The 22,670-nt window shown below is 40.6% G+C and overlaps 1 protein-coding gene across 2 annotated transcripts; it reads right to left on the bottom strand.

Moving 5' to 3' along the window:
• Positions 1–226: 226 nt before the first annotated feature.
• PLA2G12B (phospholipase A2 group XIIB) lies at positions 227–21,861 on the bottom strand. 2 transcript variants are annotated; one of them, XM_059899671.1, is made up of 4 exons: positions 21,569–21,861; positions 10,479–10,555; positions 7,074–7,239; positions 227–1,552 (listed from the first exon to the last, which is right to left on the bottom strand). In XM_059899671.1, exons 1-4 carry the CDS (start codon positions 21,777–21,779, stop codon positions 1,431–1,433), a joined length of 576 nt encoding a protein of 191 aa, XP_059755654.1. In that variant the 5' UTR covers positions 21,780–21,861; the 3' UTR covers positions 227–1,430. The 2 variants fall into 2 exon arrangements, with proteins under 2 accessions (XP_059755654.1, XP_059755655.1); XM_059899672.1 differs by having other exon boundaries at positions 227–1,549.
• Between the last annotated feature and the right edge of the window lie 809 nt (positions 21,862–22,670).

The following is a 22,670-nucleotide window of genomic DNA, read 5'->3' as shown; positions in this document are numbered from 1 at the left end:
ATAAGACAATAGAAAAAGGTATAAAACTATACCATACTCTATTTTGTAGGTGCTTAATAAATTTTATTGAGATAAATATCCTAAACCACAGAGATTAATGTTATCTGCAGTTAAATCTGCTTTCTTAATATGCCTATTCATTTTATGGCTTTACATAAGATCAGAAAACAGTTTTTCTTCTTTTTTTTTTTTTTAGAAACAACTGCAACAAACACATCGTATTGGAACCAGTGAAATTAATTAACAAAAGGAAGGGAAAGGAGAAAATGATGTAGATCAAAGGTTGGCAAACTTTTTCTGTAAAGGGCCAAAGGGTAACTAGTTTAGGCTTCCTGGGCCATACAGGCCCTGTCACAACTACTCAACTCTGTTGTCCTAGCACAGGAACAGCCGTAAACAAATGTGAGCCTGGCTGCGTTCCAGTAAAACTTTACCAAAACAGGTGTTGGGCCTGATCTGGCCCATGGGCCTTCATTTGTCAATCCCTGACTTTAGTGGCCCTCAGGCCTCACAGGTGCATCAGAATTACTGGGGAGTGTTTTTAAAATACAAATACTAGGTACCACACCCCACAGAGATTCTTTGGTTTTTTAATGCTCCTCAGGTGACTCTAATCTGCAATCAGGGCTGAGAACCATAGTTGAGGGAATGGCTCTCAGTCTCTCACTCCCCTCAGTTTTCAGGGATTTTCCTAGCTGTCTTCAGTGGCAGTTTTTACCAAGGGCTTCTCAGATGTTAACAGGACACTAATACCACTTAGTAATTGGGAATTTCAACAGGAATAGTTCAATGAAGGAAAAAAAATGGAACCTTAGAGGCCTAACGCCATCTGACCTCTACCTCCGTTGGCTTTAATCAGGTAAGCCTCTGACCTTGCCTTGTTCTTATCTCTTCAGCACCAGTGGGAATAACTGTTATCATTGATGGAACTTACCAGGTTGGGTTCTGTTCTCTTCTAAGTGAAATGGAAGCATATTGGTGATAATGGAATTCATTCATCTCTTTTCAAATTTTCTAAAAAGTACACTTTATTAAATGTGAGGTGCCTACTGGCAACTGAAACATGGACCAGAGTAAGTCATTGCCTCCCAAATGGTTGGACTCTCCAAAATTTCACTTATGAATATAATTATTAATTCCAGGAATCCTGGTGTTTTAGTCTTTAAACTAAGAACTGAATTTCCGGGCAAATATGTCTTGGCTGGGGAGACCAGTGTTAAAGTGAAGCGTAGTCTTCAAATCACTCCATGTCTTTTTTCCAATTCTCCTCAAACGATGACTCACTTTTCAGCTGTAGAATAGTGTTTCCTTTCTCCTGCTTTGCGGTATCCAAACTTTTGGAAAAAAGAATGAGACACATCTGCCGTACTACCATCTCCCAGACTGACGGCTGTGGTGTCACTCAAAACGGGAAAGGAATCACCTCTTCCTCATAAGTCTTCTTTCTCCTCTTCTGCACAGATGCAGGCTGCCCGCTGACTGTTCATAAAGGGCCGGCAGCCCAGGGTCCAGACAGTGTTGAACACAGTATCAGCCAGAGAATCACAGGCTACTTGAAAAAGATTAAGAGAAATAGAAAGGTTAATATACAAGACTACCCCAAGTAGTCTGAGTAATTTCGAAGAGGCAGCGTATTTCTAAGGATAACATGATACCCAGAGGAAAGTAGAGGCAGTGATCCAAATACAGAATTTAAATGAAAAAATAGATTTAAGAGAAGCTTTTTCAGAGGAGCTTCTATCCAATCTAGTAAAGCAGAACACACTTTGGGATGCCCTCCTTTTACGGGCCTCCAGGTAGATACCATGATTAGCAATCAGAATGCCCCTCATCACTGTGCTCACTCCATGGAAAATTTACCTTTTTTTTTTTTTTCAGAATACTCCCTCAAATAACACTACTATGTTTCCTATAGCTTTCCCTATTCAAGTGTGGGATGAATAACCAGGTTGCTAATATTTCGTGGAGGATTTTTGCATCTGTATTCATCAGGGATATTGGCCTGTAATTTTATTTTCTTGTGGTGTCCTTAATCTGGTTTTGGAATAGGGTAGTGCTGGCCTCTTAAAATGTCTTTGGAAGTGTTCCCTCCTCTTCTACTTTTTGAAAGAAGGATTGGTATTAATTCTTCTTTAAATGTTGAAGCCATTTAAATGGCTGATTAATTCTTTTTTGAATGTTGAAGCCACTTTAAAAGTGAAGCCACCTGGTCCTAAATTTTTGTTTGTTGGGAGATTTTTGATTACTGATTCAATCTCCTTACTAGTAACAGTTCTGATAAGATTTTCTATTTCCTCATGATTCATTCTTGGTAGGTTGTATGTTTCTAGGAATTTATCCATTTCTTCTAGGCTGTCTAACTTGGTGTATAATTTTTCATGGTAGTCTTTTATGGTTCTTTGTATTTCTGTGATATTAGTTTTAATGTTTCCTCTTTCATCTCTGATTTTATTTATTTGCATCCTCTTTTTTTTTTAACTATTTTAAAAAACAGCTCTCAGTTTAATTGATCTTTTCTATTGTCCTTTTAGTCTCTATTTCATTTATTTCCACTCTGATCTTTCTTATTTCCTTCCTTCTACAAACTTTGGGCTTCATTTGCTTTTCTTTTTCTAGTTCTTTGAGGTATAAAGTTAGGTTGTTGATGTGAGATCCTTCTTTTTTTTGATGTTGACATTTATTGTTATAAACTTCCCTCTTAGGACTGCTTTTATTGCATCTCATAAGCCTTGGTGTGTTATATTCTCTTCTGATTTCTTCTTTGGCATATTGGTTGTTCAGTAGCATGTTGTTTAATCTCCACATTGTTCTCACCACTTCTATTCAATACTGTACTAGAAGTTCTAGCCAGGGCAATTGGCAAGAGAAAGAAATAAAAGGCATCTAAATTGAAAAGGAAGACAATATGCAGATGACATTATCTTGTGTACAGAAAAGCCTAAGGAATCTACTAAAAATTTATTGGAACTAATAAATGAGTTCAGTAAGGTTGCAAGATAAAAGATCAGTATACAAAAATCAATTGTAGTTGTATACATTATCAGCAAATTATCTGAAAATACAATTAAGAAAACAATTCCCTTTATAATAGCATCAAGGGATTTCCCTGGTGGCACAGTGGTTAAGAATCCGCCTGCCAATGCAGGGGACACAGGTTCGATCCCTGGTCCAGAAAGATCCCACATGCTGTGGAGCAACTAAGCCCTTGTGCCACAACTACTGAGCCTGCATGCTGCAACTATTGGAGCTCACATGCCTAGAGCCCATGCTCTGCAACAAGAGAAGCCACTGCAATGAGAAGCATGCGCACTGCAATGAAGAGTAGCCCCCACTTGCTGCAACTAGAGAAAGCCTGCATGCAGCAACAAAGACACAACACAGTCTAAAGGCCTAATGTTGCTTTTATAATGCATAATTTTATACATTATTTGTAGATTTCTACATATATATGATTTCCCTCTGAGATTGATGTTAGTTTTAGTTAATGTATAACACACTAAAGTGTAAAGATTTATAGCTTACTCAATTTCACACAGTACAACATTAGTAAAGTCAGAAAGCTATCCATAAGTCTTCTTATCAAGTGCTATTTCAAATGGAAGAATAAAGTCACAAATATCAGGAAAAAAAAGAAAAAAAAGCATCAAAAAGGATAAAATACTTAGGAACAAACTAAACAAAGGAGTATAAGACCTGTGCTCTGAAAACTATAAAACATTGTTAAAAGAAATTAAAGAAGACCCAAATAAGTGGAAAGACATTCATGTTCATCGATCAGAAAACATAATTTTGTTAAGATGGCAATACTCCTAGGGATTTCCCTGGTGGTCCAGTGCAAAAGAATCCACCTTACAATGCAAGGGACGCGGGTTCGATCCCTGGTCAGGGAACTAAGATCCCACATGCTGCAGGGCACCTAAGCCCATGCACCACAACTACTGAGCTTGCACACCTCAACTAGAGAGCCTGCATGCTGCAAACTACAGAGCCCACATGCTCTGGAACCCGTGCACCACAACTACAGAGCCCATGTGCCCTGGAGCCTGCGCGCCACAACTAGAGATGAGAAAACCCTCACGCCACAACTAGAGAGAAGCCTGCATACCATGACAAAGAGCCCACGCGCTGCAATGAAAGATCCCGCATGCCTCAACAAAGATCCCGTGTGCTGCAACTAAGACCCAAAGCAGCCAAAAATAAATAAAATAAATAATAAATAAATCTTAAAAAAAAAAAAAGATGGCAATACTCCTCAAATGGATTTACAGAGTCAACAAAAGTCCTATCAAAATTCCACCTGCCATTTCTTGAAGAAATTGACAAGCTGAACCTAAAATTCATATGGAAATGCAAGAGATTCAGAATATCTGAAGAAATCTTGAAAAAGAACAAAGTTGAAGGACACTTCCTGATTTCAAAATTTACTACGAAATTACAATAATAGGAACAGTGTGGTACTGGCATAGATCAATGGAATAGAATTGAAAGTCTAGAAATAAACACTGCAATTATGGCAAATTGATTTTTGGCAAGGGTGCAAAGACAATTTATTGTGGGAAAGAATAGTCTCTTTCAACAAATGGTGCAGGAACAAATGGTGGGAAAGAATAGTCTTTTTCAACAAATGGTGTATGTCCACATACAAAAGAATGAAGTTGGACCCCTTTCTTACACAAAAATTAACTAAAATGTATCATAGGTCTAAATATATGAGCTAAAACAAAACTCTTAGAAGAAAACTTAGGAGTAAATCTTTGACCTTGAGTTAGGCTAAGCCTTTTTACATATGACACCAAAAGTACAAGAAAAATTTTTTAAAAGGATAAAATGTACTCAATCAAAATGTAAAACTTTTGGGCTGAAAATTATATCATCAAGAAAGTGAAAAATCAACTCATAAAATGAGAGAAAACATTTGCAAGTCATATATCTGATAAAAGATTTGCATCCAGAATATATACAAGTCTTATGACTCAATAATAAAAAGATAAATAACCCAATTTAAAAGGGGGCAAATGAATAGACATCTCTCCAAAGCAGTTATTTAATGGCCAATAAGCACATAAAAAGATGCTCAACATCATTAGCCATCAGGGAAATGCAAATCAAAACCACGATGAGATATAACTTCACACCCACTAGGGTCTGTAATAAGATAGATAATAACAAGTGTTGGCAAGGATGTGGAGAAATTGGAACCATAATACATTGCTGGTGGGAATGTGAAATGGTATAGCTGTTTTGGAAATCAGTTTGTCATAAAATTACCATATAACCCAGAAATTCCCCTCCTAGATATATATCCAAGAGAAATGAAAACATGTCACCATAAAAACTTGTACATAAATGTTCATACCAGAATTATTCATAATAGCCCAAAAGTGGAAACAACCCAAATGTCCATCAATTGATGAATGGATAAAGAAAACATATTATATCCATACAATGGAATGTTATTCAGCAATAAAAAGGAATGAAATACTGATACATGCTACAATATGGATAAACCTTGCCAAGTGAAAGAATCCAGTCACAGAAGACCACATATTTTATGATACCATTTATATGAATTGTCCAGAATAGGCAAATTTATAGAGGTAGAAAGCAGAAGCAGACTAATGGTTGCCTAGAGCTAGCCAGGGGAACGATGTAGTGGGACTGCTAATGGCTCTAGAGTTTCTTTTTGGAGTGATGAAAATGTTCTAAAGTTAATTGTGGGGCTGATTGCATACCTCTGTGAACATATTTTAAAAAGCATTTAAATGGTTGAATTGTATAGTATGTGAGTTATATGTCAATAAAACTGAACAACAACAAAAAAATGAATGATCAGAGTATTTCAAGCAGAGGGAACTGAAGAGGCAGAAAAATTTGCGCCATCAACCCACATAGTTTGGAATAGCAGAAGTCAGGAAAGAAATCAGAAATAAGCAAGATGATGCTGGAGAGGTAGGCTAAGACTGAATCAGAAAGGGCTATGAATGTCATGCTAAGGACTTGGATTTAATCCTTAGGAAGAGGAACCTATTGAAGGACTTACACGGAGGGTGGAGATGATCAGATTCGTCTGGTATGAAAATATACCTGGTTTCTATGGGGTCAATAGATTGGATGGGACCCAGAGATTGGGTTAATCTGTAGTAACCAGGCAAGTGATATATCAAAGAGATATTTAGGAGAAAGAATCAATAGGATGTTGCTTGGAGGGAGTAACTTGACCTGACCCTAGATTAGCAGCAGGCACTTTTTCACCTTTTGTAGGTACAGATAGATTGATACTCCCTTTTACAGGGCCTAATTAATTATTCATATTTTCAAGCCCTCCCACATTCACTTCAGGACGACACTCTAGACATTGATCTATAACAAGATCCGAGATTCTTCCTGTGGCTGACTTTCTCGGTGGCGTGGGGCCAGCTCTTCATAAGCCTGAATTTCAAACTTCACTATCTAAAAATATACAATGCTAATACCTGGATGTAATGTTCGGGCTTCAGAAACTAAAGGATTACAACTTTTCCTAAGGTAAATTAGGAAAAAGAAATTACAGAATCAGTGCTAGAAATTAGGTAGGTAAGCAGTTGTTTGAAAATAATTATCCTCAAAGATATAGAGACCTTTACACAAAAAAGATAGATTTTTAAATTAAAATTATTTCCCTGATGAGAACAAAATAAGGAAAAAAAAAAAAAAAAGGCTTAAACCCAACCACGTAGTCCTATACAGAATAATTCCTGATATGGAAAATTATTTAACAGTGGAATGGATAACGAAAGCCAGTTGGGCAACTCTTGCTCTGTCCTTAGAGGATAGATTTTTATTTCTTTGGGAAGGCTTTGGTATGGCCCTGTCCATCAGGAGTGGTGCCAGCAGCTCCTGGGCAGGACAGCAAGAACTTAAGTGAAGGATTGCCCAGAATCTTCCTTCCCCCTTGCTTGCATTGGTCACAGAGTTCTATAAAGAAAGATCAGTGAGCTCTGAGTCTCTTTGAGTAAAAAGGCTCTGGCTACATTTCTGTGTGAAAACAGGAACAAAAGTCCCTGCTCACGGGTAGATGCACTTAAGATTCCTACCTTCTACGTTGGAGACAAAGCCCAGACTCCGCTTAAGGTCAGAGCAGATAGAGTGGAGACACCATCGGAATTTTGCATCACAGCGATACTTGTTGGCACCGCAAGTGTCATAACAGACGTCCAGCTGGTTGCAGCACTTGGTCATTGCTGGAATGCCCAAGTCCATCTGAGGAAAAGTGAAGGAAGAAAAGTGAAGGAAGAAAATGCCACGTTTAGACCAAGGACCTTAGGCAACCTTGCCTACCTTGTTCTCAAGTTCCTGTTACAGATTCAGATCAATTCAGAAGCACCGATGACTGGAAAGAATACATCAGGTTGACAGTCACAGGATGCTAAGTTTTGATCATGATATAGTTATTAGTTTAATAACTTTGAATGGCCCACTTCTTTTTCTTTTAGGGTTTAGTAATTTAGTAATTCACAGGCCACTATAGTGCTAAAAATAGAAATCAGAAAGTTAGGCAAGAGGGCATAGCTTCAAGACTTGCAAATTCAACTAAAACCTATGCTATATGAGATTTTGTTTAAACAAAAGATTCCAAGGCTCAGAAGTATGAAAAATTAAGCCTCAGTTCATGAAGAGGTCACCAGCATTTATCAGGGATCCATCCCATGCAGCACTGTTTTAAGTATGTGTATATGTGTTTGTATGTATTGAGGAGTAGAGTGGGGATAGGACATAGTTCCTGACCACAAGGGGACTATGATCAAACAACAATGTAACACACACACACACACACACACACACACACATTTATAAAGCATCCTATAAACAATTACAAATGTGTCATAAACTAAGTTCATAGACTGCCACATGTAGAGTTATCAAACAGGAGTTTTTTTGAGAGGATTATTAGAGATGACGGTAGACTTAAGATACAGCAGATAAAGAAAGGAAATAATAAGCAAATCATATGTGAGCAAGTCAATTAGTTTGTTTAGTCTTTCAAGGGTCTTAGCAGGGTGATTTATTAAGGAGAAAGGCAAGTTGATAGATGGCCTTGACATCCAAAATAGCAAGTTAGATTTGATAAAGACTCTTGAGGAAGGAAGGGACATGATACAATAAGTGATTAAAGAGGAGTAATCATTCTGTGGTTTGTAAAACAGATGAGAACAGGGTGAGTTTAGACATGGATCTTTTTTTTTTTTTTTTAACATCTTTATTGGAGTATAATTGCTTTACAAAGTTGTGTTAGTTTCTGCTGTATAACAAAGTGAATCAGCTATACATATACATATATCCCCGTATCTCTTCCGTCTTGCGTCTCCCTCCCTCCCTCCCTATCCCACCCCTCTAGGTGGTCACAAAGCACCGGGCTGATCTCCCTGTGCTCTGCAGCTGCTTCCCACTAGCTATCGGTTTTACATTTGGTAGTGTATATATGTCCATGCCACTCTCTCACTTCGTCCCAGCTTACCCTTCCCTCTCCCCGTGTCCTCAAGCCCATTCTCTAGTAGGTCTGCATCTTTACTCCTGTCCTGGCCCTAGGTTCTTTTTTTTTTTTTTTAGATTCCATATATATGTGTTAGCATACAGTATTTGTTTTTCTCTTTCTAACTTACTTCACTCTGTATGACAGACTCTAGGTCCATCCACCTCACTACAGATAACTCAATTTCGTTTCTTTTTATGGCTGAGTAATATTCCATTGTATATATGTGCCACATTTCTTTATCCATTCATCTGGTGATGGACACTTAGGTTGCTTCCATAGACATGGATCTTTTGCAGTGCTTCTCATAATATAGACTTGGACTTGGGTGGAAGCTGTGAAAATCTGGTTTCGAGGTATGGGTGGGGATTGATTAACCAGCTACCATAGATCCTTTCCTCTTGGGTCTCCTTAAGTGTTCTCTTGTTTGAACTTTTACTACAAGACCACCTAGAGCAGAATATGGACTTTGGTAGTTTAAAATGCCCTTTTAAGCAAAAACCAAAACAAAGCATTATTACATTAAGAGATAATCTAACTCATTAGACTAGGCAAAGGCCTGGACTCAGCAATTCTGGGTAAATTCCCATCATCTGATACCTGAAGCAAACTACTTTGCTTGCACCTCACCCCTAAACCTAAGAATACATCACAACAGAGGTAACAGAATTAGATGAGTACAGTGGCTATCATTCAATTCAACTCAATTGGAAATTCTTGAACTAGTTCTAAATAATATTTGTACCAGTAAACAAAATGACATTACTCCCAAAATAGAGTGCACACCACTTCCTTAGCTACTAAATTGATATCAAGTAAAAGATATTAGCCAAAAATACTCTGTTTCTCTAATGTATATTTGGAAGGATTGTCTTTCTTCTGTGTCCATTCACATATTGATGATTGTGGACCAGGTTAGGCATACAGCTGTGCAGGTTGTGCAGTGAACAAGAGTGTCATATCTAAGGGTGCACCTTCCCACAAGACATCATAGATTTATATATTTATTAAGAAAAATATCCAGCCAGTGGCAGGCATTTCCTTTTCTTACAAAATCAGTATATTAAGCTTAGTTTCTGACAAATGGAAGAAAACCATCTTGAGGAAAGGGAACTTTTTTTCAATTTGCACAAAAATGCCACATGGGTGAGCAGCATTTTAGTTAGAAGAATAAACATTATGCTGCTTAGAAAATTACTACAAAAATCTTTTGAACCAGCAGAAAAGTGACGTTTAGCCTGATTAAGACACCAACTAAAGACATAGCTAAACTATGATTTTAGATATGAAATCCTTCTACCTACATTTTACATGAAACCTCTTTTCTAAAGTGAAAAAGGTAAAAGGGCTTCCAAGGGGTCTTAAAAGAAATTAATTATTCCTTGTTTTTAGAGGAAGTCGACAGTTTGAGAAACGGTCAGAGGCAAAATGATAAATGTTTAGCCAGTGGCTGGTTGTGTGTGTGGGCATGTGGATGGGTGGAGGTGTGTTTGCCGGTTTCTATGATGTTAATACTCCAAACATAGTTGGTTGGACGGTACCGTCACCAAGTCAGCCGCTTGCAAAAGTGCTGAGGATACAGCAATCAGCCCTCACTGGTACTGGTCAGTACCAGTTTGCTCCAGTACATCACTGGAAAGTCTCACCAATTTAAATAAGTCAAACTTGTCAGATGTATTTCAAATTAAGTTATGTTTGGGTCACTAAGGCTCAGCTGATATTTGCATTGGTGCTTTCAGAGTTCACTACACAACGGCTTATCTGGGGGATAGCTGCCTCTGAGAAAAGGAAATCAGAAACTTTCCTTGAAAATTACCTCCCTTTCTCTGTATCCAATTTAAAATACTAATCGTATTTCTCAATCATATTCCATAAGTGTTGAGTTCCATCAGTGGTAACTCTTGGATTAGTTTTAGTTAAAACCAATCACCTAAGAAAACAATGGTGGTGTACATACACTTTCTGGTACCTTGAGACCCAGGAAATAGGAACTGCAGCCGTTGGGCTCCTGAGGCTTGTATCCAGGTCTGGGCATTGGTGCCTTTCCTAGCAGGGGAAAGAGAGGAAAGAAGCGGGAAGAAATGTTTAGAAATTAAGCATTTGGGAACATTCATCAAATAAAAATGATCTAAAAAGCATGTTCAGTTTTTCCTTTAAAAGTCAGTGCTCCTGGGACTTCCCTGGTGGCGCAGTGAAGAATCCGCCAGCCAATGCAGGGGACACAGGTTCAATCCCTGGTCCGGGAAGATCCCACGTGCTGCGGAGCAACTAAGCCCGTGTGCCACAACTACTGAGCCTGCGCTCTAGAGCCCGCGAATCACAACTACTGAGCCTGCATGTCGCAACTACTGAAGCCCACACACCTAGAGCCCGTGCTCTGCAACAAGAGAAGCCACTGCAATGAGAAGCCCGCGCACTGCTACAAAGAGTAGCCCCCACTCGCCACAACTAGAGAAAGCCCGCGCACAGCAGCAAAGACCCAACACAGCCGAAAATAAAATAAATAAATAAAAAAATTTTTTTTAATTAAAAGAAAAAGTCACTGCTCCTCACCAGACTTAAATTAGGTGGTGATGATGATTATGATGATATCATAAAAGAGTAATAACCTTCAGACCAGGTTGGCATTTTTCTCCTAATATTGAAGAATTTTATGAGCACTTATTTACTAACAATTCTAATGTTTCTTACATGCATGACCTTGAAGATAAGGTCTGTGGCAAAACCAAACTAAAACTCAAGGTTTCTCATTCTTTTATCCACTGTAAGACCACATACTATGTACAAAGACCTGATCATACACTTAAGGGATCAGAATTAAAACAGTACCACAAACTTTTTTAGAATAACGTGAAGGAAATTTTGCAAGATTCCATAAATGCAGACAAAGCATTGTTTACCAAAGGGCAAAGAAAACACCCCAATGAAACATTTTAGGTATCTGTGTCACAGAACTAAGGCAAAACTATCTGAAAAGCTTTGGATTTCTTGGTTTCTCCTACATGGCTTTTGGGTAATTTTATAATCTTGCAAATACATACAGAGAAGCTTTGTCAGTGTGTCAAGGGTAGTCATTATAGATAAAGATAACCTTGACCTGAGATGACCTCAGGACAGTCATCTGCAGTGAGTATTTTTATCCCATTATCCAGACAAGGAATATGGGGCTAAGAGGTTTTGTGACTTGCCTGAGTCATATAGAAAGTGGGGGGAATTGGGATATAAATCCAGATATCCTGTTTGTCTCCAAAGCCCATGTTCTTTCCCCAGTTCCTTTGCCTCATGTAGGAGATGCAAGACATAACAAAAGACGGAGGAAATAAGCTAAGAATTAATCCTCCAAGTGAGACATATGGCATTTCCTCTTTCTTTTCTTTAGTCTTCTCCTACCAGGTATTTTATTTTCAATTATTTTGCATTATGAAATATTTCAAAACTGAAGTCAAAGAAACAAATACCCATGTACCCACTACACAAACACAATGAATGTTAACTTGCCAAATGTGCTGTAAATATTTCTTCTGTTTAATTAAATGGTGTAAGTACAGTTGAAGCCCCTTTGCACCCCATCTTTCTGTTTTAATTTTTAGGTACGAAGTCTATGCTTTAGAGCCCTCCCTCCTTATTATTCTTAAAAACTGCCTTCATTACTCTTGGACTTTTACTCTTGCATATGAATTTGAGAGTCAAATTAGTCTATATGAGACATGTAGATTATGTCTACAAGAGATGAAATGAGGATTTTTATTTAAAATACATTGAATTTATAGATTAATTTGGAGACAACTGACTTTCTTATAATATTCTGAATTCCCAAACATGGGCCCAATATAGCTTTCCATTTACTTAGGTCTTCCTTTATGTCTTTCAACAGAGTTATAATTTTCTCCATATATATTTTTTTTAATTTTTATTTATTTTTGGCTGTGTTGGGCCTTTGTTTCTGTGAGAGGGCTTTCTCTAGTTGCGGTGAGTGGGGGCCACTCTTCATCGCAGTGCGCGGGCCTCTCACTACCGCGGCCTCTCTTGTTGCGGAGCACAGGCTCCAGACGCGCAAGCTCAGTAGTTGTGGCTCATGGGCCCAGTTGCTCCGCGGCATGTGGGATCCTCCCAGACCAGGGCTCGAACCCGTGTCCCCTGCATTGGCAGGCGGACTCTCAACCACTGCACCACCAGGGAAGCCCTCTCCATATATTTATTATACCTCCAAATACTGTATTATTCAGATGCTTAAACAAGATAGGATATCTCATCAAGATCCAGAATTAAGGCTCAGAAGGCTGGAATGATAAATCTGACCCTTTCTGGAACCCAGGCTGCTTCTAGCCTTCAGCTCTACCAGCCCTGGAATTTAGCCCTGACTCTCATGGTCCAAGATGGAGCTTCAGCCAACACATCCATATTACAAGCAGCAGGATGGAAGAAGGAGGTGGAAAGGTCAGAGCTCCTCTCTTTAATAAACACACTCCAGAATGTTACACACATCACTTCATCTTACTTCCCTTTGACCAGACCTTAATCAAATGGCAACACCTAGTTGCAAAGGTGGGCTAGGAAATGAAGTTTTTCTTCAATGGAGGCAGCCATGAGCCCTGCTGGAAGTTGGGAGGAGGGCTTATGAATGTAGAAAAGGGGGGCAATAAGCAGTCTCTGCCACAGTCTGTTTGGGTATTTGTTGCTGTGGTACAACATGTGTATATGATGGTGTTTCAAGATGGCCCTCAGTGATCCCCATCTCCTGGTATTCATAACCTTGTGTATTGTCCTAGGGTTGGTCTGTGTGATCAACAGAATATGGCAGAAGTGGAGCTTTGTTGCTTCCAAGATTACAGTATAAAAAACTACAACTTCTGGGAAGGGTAAGCTGGGACAAAGCGAGAGAGCAGCATTGACATATGTACACTACCAAATGTAAAATAGATAGCTAGTGGGAAGCAGCTGCATAGCACAGGGAGATCAGCTTGGTGCTTTGTGACCACCTAGAGGGGTGGGATAGGGAGGGTGGGAGGGAGACGCAAGACGGAGGGGATATGGGGATATATGTATACATATAGCTGATTCACTATGTTATACAGCAGAAACTAACAACATTGTAAAGCAATTATACTCCAATAAAGATGTCAAAAAAAAAAAAAAGGCTACAACTTCTGTCATGGAAATGTCCATTGGTAAAGAACTAAAGCTTCCTGCTAACAGCCACATGAGTTTGGAAGGAGATCTCCTGCTTCAGTCATATCTTCAGAGACTGTAATATCAACAGGCAGTGTGACTAAAACTTTATGAGAAACTCAGAGCCAGAAACACCCAGCAGAGCCCCTAGATTCCTGACACTCAGAAACTGTGTGATACAATAAATGTTTGTTATTTTCTGCTTCTAAGTTTGGGGGTCACCTGCTACTCAACAATACTTAACTATTGCAGTTGCCATTATGATTTGCATCTCTTTTTCATTACATTTTTTTCTACGACAGCTTTATTGAGATGTAATTAATATATTATACGTTCACCCATTTAATGTGTGTAATTCAATGGGTTTTAGCTTTTCACAGAGTTGTGAGACCATCACCACAATCTAATTTTAGAACATTTTTATCATCCCCGTACCCATCTTTAGCAGTCACGCTCCATCTTTCACAGTTCATCCATATTATTTTTATGGCTGAATAATATTCCATTCTCTGGATCTACCCCAGTTTGTTTATTCATCCACCATTGATGGACGTGGTGGTCATTTCCATCTTTTGGCTATTGTGAAGAGTGCTGCTATGAATAATTGTGTACAAGTATTTGTTTGAATATCTGTTTTCAGTTCTTTTGGGTATACATACCCGAGGAGTGGAATTGCTGGGTCACATAGTAATTCTGTTTAACTTTTTGAGGAACTATCAGCAGGCTTTCTTCAGCAGCTGTACCATTTTGCATTCCCGCCAGAAATGCACAAAAATTCCAATTTCCTCAATCCTCACAGTTTCACTACAATGTATCTATAGGTGGACTGTGTATCCTTACCCGACTTGGAACAAGCTGAAGTCTCGGGTGTCTTTCACCTCTGGAGAATTCACAGCCCTTGTCTGAATTTTTTATTTTCTTCATTCTCTATAGTTTCTCCTTCTGGGCCTCTTATTACTGAATGGTGAGTCTTTTTAATCCTGTCCTTCATATATCTTAATCTCTCTTTCATATTTTCTATCTTTTTCTCTCTGTACTGAATTTTTACTAGCTTCGTCAAATTTATTTTCCATTTTACTAATTATCTCTAGGTTGACTAACTGCTAGGTTATCTGCTATGTAACCCATCCACTGAGTTTTTTTCTTCTGATGACTATAATTTTCATTTCTTGGAGTTCTATGTAAATCTTCTTTAAATCTGTGTATTCGTTTTCATTGAGTTCTGTTTTTTAATTATGTTTTCTATTCCTTCTTTTATTTCTTTAATAATTTCAAATGTTGTTATTTTTTTATTATCTCCAGTCCTTGGGATGCCGTTTCATTTCTTAATGTCTACTGACTCTCCCGCATGGTGGATTATCTCTTCGAAGGGTATGTAATTGTTTTCGGGAGGGCTTGTTTTTCTAAATGAATTCCTGTGCCCTGTGTCACATACTACAGAGTAGTCCCTAATTGCTTTTGCTGTGGCTCTAGGAGTCCCAAGATAAGTGAGACACATGTCTTTATGTTAATTTCTCAGCTTGGGATACTCACACGAGGCCAGCTGTATAGATTCAGATTCCTCACCTATGCATAGTGTATGCTTCAGGAGTGATTTTTTTTTTTTGGCTGCATTGAGTCTTCATTGCTGTGTGTGGACCTTTTCCAGTTGCAGCAAGCAGGGGCTACTCTTCCTTGTGGTACGCAGGCTTCTCATTGCAGTGGCTTCTCTGGTTGCGGACCACAGGCTCTATGTGTGTGGGCTCAGTAGTTGTGGCTCACGGGCTCTAGAGCGCAGGCTCAGTAGTTGTGGCGCACAGGCTTAGTTGTTCCGCGGCATGTGGTATCTTCCAGACCAGGGATTGAACCCGTGTCCCCTGCATTGGCAGGTGGATTCTTAACCACTGCACCACCAGGGGAGCCCAGGTAGTGATTTTTCTTAGTGGATGTTCTTTATTCCTCCTCCAAGCTCCAGCCCCAGGTGGACAGAAAGCATTCTTGCTACTTCTTGGAATATTGGATAATCCAATAATCTAATCCCTTTTAAACAGACTAGACAGTTTCTCAGGCTCTAAGCTTTATGCAGACTGTTCAGTTCCAACTTCCCGATTCTTACAGGTGAAATTTACTTTTCCTCTGTCTGTATGAGCAATAAAGCCCATTCCTCAGCCCCTGGAGTCTATATGTGTTCCAGACTGACACCCCCAAGGGCCATGGCAGCATCAGCTCCTGCTACCACTTTGGCTTTTTGTTTCCCGTTCATTTCTGGAACTTGAAGTTTTCCCTTTATTTCATTCTAGGTTGAGTGTGTGTTTTTTGTTTTAATATTTTATTTCCACCTCGTCTTTCTTGTTATTTGTAATGGAGAGGTCCTGTACTTGTTGACAGAGTCCACCAGCCCACCAGTAATCCCTGCATTACTTTTCAAAGGTCTTGAGAAATATAACTTAGCATTGATACTCTACTAACCTGCCATGTGTGTGTGTGTGTGTGTGTGTGTGTGTATGTGTGTGTGTGTGTGTGTGTAGCACTGGGAATAGGGGAATGGGTAAAGTGTATTAAATAATATTAGTAATCAAATTACACATATGAAAATAATCACACTATGATACAATTAAAGCGTATTGTCTCTTGGAGGTGAGACTATGGTGATTTTATTTTTTCTTCAGATTGTTCTTTTACGAATGTTCTACCTATACTAGCTTTATAGAAATCAGGAAAAAAATTTCAATGAAGAAACAAATGTCTAAATTTGATGGTGAAATTTAACTCTTTAATAATTTCTCTGATAAAGGGCTTCTGCAGCAGACTCAGTCCAGTTCCCTGAGTTACCCTCTGCCCTTTTTGCAGTTGGTAACTCACAGAAGATAAAACTCTGATATCCCAGTTTGAAAGCTAATGGGACACCAACTATAGACACGCCCCACCTGGCCTGATATTGATGACAGTTTTTTTTTTTTTTTTTTTTTTACGAAAGCTGGAGAAATTCTGTTTGAAGCTTGAATTAAAAGTTCTAAGAAAAAAGGTGATGGTTTGAGTCCAGACAGAAATAAGGTACTATATCCTCATATTACAGTTGGAGCAGATTTGAGTTGCGTTGAGTCTTTTCAGTTTGATGTTTTGAGTCTAGGCATCAATAATGTACAATGTCCACAAACTAATTTTATTTTTTGGTTTTGGCTATTTATAGGAGTGGGAGGCTGACCATCTGATCTTCTGGATCAGGGCTTGGCAAACACCGGCCCAAGTCCAGCCCATTGCCTGTTCTTGTATAACCTGCCAGATAAAAATGATTTTTATATTTTTAAATGATTGGGGGAAAAGTCAAAACAAGGATAGTATTGTGTGACATATGAAAGTTATTTGAAATTAAAATTTTAGTGCTCACAAAAAAGTTTTTTTCAGAACACAGGAACACTCATTCCTTACGTATTAGCTACAGCTGCTTTCACAGAAAAAAGAGCCGAATGTCGTTATGATCTTGATGTGAGGATGGTCTTTTAAGCAAGACAAAAGATGCAGAAGCTATAAAGAAAAGGACTGATAGACTGGTTCTTAAGAAAATTTAAAACTTCTGCATAAAGTGAAACACCACAAAACACTTAAAAGACCAATGAGGGAGTTAGGCATGAAACCCGAAAGTTCTACCAGCAGGAAGGTCCGCTGCCTCCCGGGCCCCACCGTTTTTCTCTCTGTTTTGTCACTGAAAACAACAGTAAAAATGTCTGGGGCTTTATCACCCAGGTCAAGGGTTAAGCCTCCTAGGAAGGTGTGGCCCTTCGCCCCACCCAGCTGGTTCCTGCAGAAGTGGCTCTGTGTGCTCCACTAGAGGTCTACCTAGGAGTCCAAGGGCCGTATTTGAAGGGCACATCCTGCTTCCTGCCAGAAACCCTCAAATACAGCATGAGGAACACAACAAGGGAACAAAACAGAACTGTGACAATTTAACTGAAGCAATAAACTCTATTTCAGTCACTAAAACACATTAAGTTACTGCATGAGGTAAGGCGAGCTACTTGTCCTGGTTTGCCTGGGACCATCCTTGTTTTAGTACTTAAAGTCCCACATTTCAGGAACCCGCACCCCTTCCCTCCATCACCAGCAAACCTGGACATTTCCTCACCCTTCTCGAGAACAACCTTTGCTCTCTAAGTCAGTAGCTGTTTTCTTTTTGGGGGCCACAGGTCCTCTAAGAATCTGATGAAGGCTGTGAATTCTTTGTCTAGAAAAATGTATAAACTCACAGGTTCATAAAATTTTGCTGTAAGATTTCAAACAGATAAAAAGTTCTCCTGAAAATAAGAACGCTGATATTTAAGGATACCTTTCTTCCTAGAACTAAACCCAAGAAGAAAATCATCATGAGGTCCTTTTATCGAAGTGTGACAGTGTGGATAATAGCTTCAATCATGATTTACAAGACACAGAAACTCTGCCTCAGAGACCTTCATAAAGGCACAGAACACCTAAATCATCATTTGATGATCTCTTCCAGAAGCTGAGAGGGTGTTGTCCAGCCACTGGGATTTCATGTTTTTTAATTTTATTTTGAAAGGGAATCTGAAGAATCAGAATGCATAGTTAACCTGTTCACCAGATTTTCTCATAACATTTATAAAATTTGTTTGGTACCTGCCATGTTCCATATGGCACTAATTCTTTATATATATTATCTTTAATTCTTACAACAACCTTGTAAGGTAGGTATTATTAACATTAGTTATAAACATGAGGAAACAAAGGTTGAGAGACGTAAGTTGCCCAAGGTCATCAGCAATGAGACTCCCCCGCCCGCCCCCCCAGTACAAACCCCTGATTTTTCCATTACTAGTATTTCTCAAAGTCTGGTTTGAGGACCACGTGTGCAGTTCCTAGCACAGACCTACTGAATCAGAATTCCTGAGGTGGGAGAGGGAATTGTGTTCACATTAGTGCAGACACCTTAAACCAATTGTACCATGTATGCTATTGATCCGTGCTGAATCTCGTTATATTTACAGCCCCATCATTTGGCAAGTTCAGATGTTGTGTGTTGACCTGAAAACGAATTGTAGATACAAGAAGTGTGGAAAGCAATATTGATACGCTAGTGTAGGCTAGCAGGATACAAATACACCTTTGCCTGTCTGAACAACCTATGGGCTGAATGACGCCTTAAATAGTGCTCTCTACCTTGGTCGCACCTTGCAATCACCTGGGAAACGTTAAAAATAACGATGTCTAGGTCCAGCCCATGGAGATTCCCATTTAATTGATTCGGGCAGCAGGCATTTTTTAAAGCCCCCCCCTCCCCAGGTGATTCTAAGTGCAGAGCAAGGTAGGAACCACTGTTTTAAGCAGTGGTAAGTACCTACCAAATGACAATTTTTTTTCTTGTAGACTAACTGTTGCTAACTTTTTCCTTCTGACAAAAAAAAAAAAAAAAAATTGCAGTTTTTAAAGCAGTTTTTTCCTCAAAGCGTGGTCCCAGGACCACCAGCAGCAGGATCACCTGCGAACACTTAAGAATGCAAATTTTCTGGTCCCACCCCAGACCTACCCAATCAGTATAAGAGGGGTGAGGGCCAGCAGTCTGTTTAAACAAGCCCTTCAGGGGATTTGCAGCACGGCAAGTTTCTTTTAGAGAAAGAGAAGCATTGTGCACAAGAAGTGTATCACAAGGCAAACAGAGAGACTCAGTTAGTTATTAGGCGTTATCTGTTCAAAAGCCTGCTTGATCCACAATCAACTTAAGAAGAAGTTCTGTACTGCTTGGGCACAGCCTCCAGGTTCTTGGCTCTGCTGCGTTCCAGAGGTAACAAGGCTTAACCCCCTATTTCCTGCGTGTTTTTCAGACCCCTGGTCAGACAGGTCCTGTTTTGTAGAGTGAGTGGAGTTATTTGTGTTCCTGCAATCTCTCTGTTGACTATTCCCATCCCCCACCCGTGGCTGATGCATCGACCGACCCAGGTGCAGGCTTGCAACCAAAATTTGCTAAAATCTTTTAATGCCGTTTTTCTAGAGAAAAAAGAGGGTTTGGTTCTCGTTTCCCTTAAAAAAAAAAAAATCCTTCTGTTATCTATTTGCTCAGCCACAGACCTAAGTCTTGTGTTGCCTCCAGGAAGGAAAATAGCACCAGTGTTGATCAAATATCTGAAGTGAGTTAACCGTTTCCTGCCCTATCCATGCAAACTAGGTGAGAACAGTCCCTGTGGCAAGGCATCTCTGCATTAGTCTAACACACCTTGGACGAAGACATTGCTAGCGGTCCAGGTGGGTCCTAGCACAGATTTACCCTATGGAATCTTCACAAAGACGCTGCAGCTTCCTTTTTTCAACATTCCCCTCTGAGATGAAAGCTTCTGTGCTGTAAAACTTTTTTTTTTTACTATTTGAAATGCATCCTCTTTATTTATTTATTTATGGCTGTGTTGGGTCTTCGTTTCTGTGCGAGGGCTTTCTCTAGTTGTGGCAAGCGGGGGCCACTCTTCATCGCGGTGCGCGGGCCTGTCACTATCGCGGCCTCTCTTGTTGCGGAGCACAGGCTCCAGACGCGCAGGCTCAGTAATTGTGGCTCACGGGCCCAGTTGCTCCACGGCATGTGGGATCTTCCCAGAACCAGGGCTCGAACCCGTGTCCCCTGCATTGGCAGGCAGATTCTCAATCACTGCGCCACCAGGGAAGCCCCTGTGCTGTAAAACTTTTGGTTCTGGAGGCTTAACCATGGTCTCTTAATCACTCCCCGTTTATAAGGAAGGGATTTCCCCCGCTCAAAGGTTAAAAAGGGACTGCGAGACTGGGTGAGTCCAGCAAGTGTGTAGCTCTTTTGAGTCTCTCTCCAAGCTGAGTTTTATCTGTTGAGCATCTGGAGAAAATATTTCTCAAGTGTTTTCCTGCTAGGCTAAACTCACCATTTTCATCTCTTAATCCCATGATGAAACATCTGGTAAACTAAACAGTGAAGCAAATGCTGTATGAGGCTGTGTATGCTTTCAGAAACATTCTCGTTTGCGTTTGAAGTTACCCCTTGCCTCCCAGCTGCAAGGTCCAGGGCTCCACATTCTGCTCCCGTTACACTGAATTCCAGTGCGAGGTGAAGGAAGGACAGGCCACAGGGTCTGCTCTTCTGCAGCCAGGCCTGCACGCAGGCTCCCGTGTACCCTCTTTACAACTCAGGTGAGGTCCTACCCATTCAGTTCCACATCCCACACCAGGCCTGAGGGACAGTCCCAGGCCTGCTTGGTGCCTGATGCCTGGTGGACAGAGGCAGCTGGCAGACACCCATCCTACCCACCAAAGGACTGCCATTGCTGACTGAGGCAGGGACAGCTCTCTTGGGGGAGGGGCGGGGTCAGGCAAATTGATCAGAGACTGACAGATCTGGAAGGAAGGTGTGAACTGCATTCAGGGGGAGAGGCGAATCCATTTCCAAGCTAGGAGCAGAGTAACTGAGGAAGCTCAGAGTTTTCTGGCAGAATTTTCCCTGAATGTTCAGCTTAGTTTCCATCCCTAGGAACACCTCCCAAAGACATCTCTTATTCTTTCTCCCCACCCTTGCCACCTTTTCCTAAGTACCTACCTGCCTCACAATAAACCCATTAAACTGTCCACAGGGAAACAATTCTCGCAAAACTCCTTGGAATAGGTTTGCCAGGTAAAACACAGGAAGTTCAGTGAAATTTACATTTCAGATAAACAACCAGTAATTTGTCACTATAAGTGTGTCCCAAATATCTCACATATTTTAACAAAGTCTTGGTTGTTTATTTGAAATTCAGATTTCACTGGGTGTCCTATATTTTTAGTTGCTGAATCTGGCACCCCTCTAAGAGGTGGATAACAGGAAAAAGCGCATGACAGATTGTGGCCCTGCTCAGGCTGTTCACAGGTCCACCAGTGAGAGTCTCACCGGAAGAGAAGCCGTGCACTCACCATATCGGCATCTGTACTGACAGACTCCATTTTTCCCTCCCAGCAGTTCCAGAAAGGAATCGAAGTAGCTGTTGACAGATTCAAAGCTGCCCCGGATGTGCCGAAGGCCCCAGTCTGAATAGGACTCCTCTGCGTCAGGGCTGGTGTCACTCTGAGCCAGGCCACCCCCCAGGCTGAGCCACAAAATCAAGAAGCTGGTGGCTAGCGTCATCCTGTAGCCAGGTAGGTACTGAGGTCCCTCCTCAAACCCCAGCCAGTGTCCCAGGAAGTCTGGGTACACGGCCCACCGGCCAGATGCCAGGCAGGACTGGGAAAGGGATTATCTGGAGCACTCAATCTGTGTGTTCCCCAGAGGTGGACTTTAAACCCAGCTCTGGAGGTTGGGATGAGATCAGGGCAATTAGAAAGGGCAAAGGTTAAGCAGTAGGAGGGCCTATCTGAGGGATGGCCAGTGAGGGAGAGAACACTTCAGAGCGGATTCCCCGGCCCTGGAGCAGGGGGATGTTAGCCAACTTTTCAGAGGCATGAGTTGTGGAGCAACTGGAATTCTATCCCCAACCAGCTGGTTAACCTATGGATTAGTTACAAGTTTGGTCCCCTAGGACAGGCCTCTTGACACAAAGGACCTAGCCACACCCCTAAGCCAGTCACCTACGTATGGTAACTAGGGAGAGGTAGGGAGATGCAGGAAGATGTATAAAGGACTCAGGAAACCCCCAGTGATGGCGGGTCAACAGTGTCACCTGTACCAATGATCCGGATATTGTCAGAGTTTGCTGTAAGTGTGCATGATGGGAGGGTTCAGATTTAGGACCCCAGCTTCTGCGTCGGTCAATGCTTGGCTCTCAGACTCAGTCCTCTAATCTGGCAGAGCTCCTCATCAAAGCCATCCTGGTGCTGGGGCATTTTTGCCTCTGTATTTACAGCAGTATTTTTATTTACGCTCAGCAGCGTCTGGTATCTACAGATTGCCCTGAGATAGAGCTGGGGTAACTCAGCGCTCCTAGTGTTGTTCTTCCATTGAGTTGCTTAAAAGTCAGAGAGTTTATCAGAATCGCTATTTGAAATTTTAGGCTTTAAAAGTGTTGACCGAAGTCTAGTG

The sequence above is a fragment of the Balaenoptera ricei genome, chromosome 16 (assembly GCF_028023285.1).
Source record: "Balaenoptera ricei isolate mBalRic1 chromosome 16, mBalRic1.hap2, whole genome shotgun sequence".
Taxonomy (NCBI): Eukaryota; Metazoa; Chordata; class Mammalia; order Artiodactyla; family Balaenopteridae; genus Balaenoptera; species Balaenoptera ricei.
Note: the sequence above shows the minus strand (reverse complement) of the source record. Positions and strands in the feature narration are given on the sequence as shown.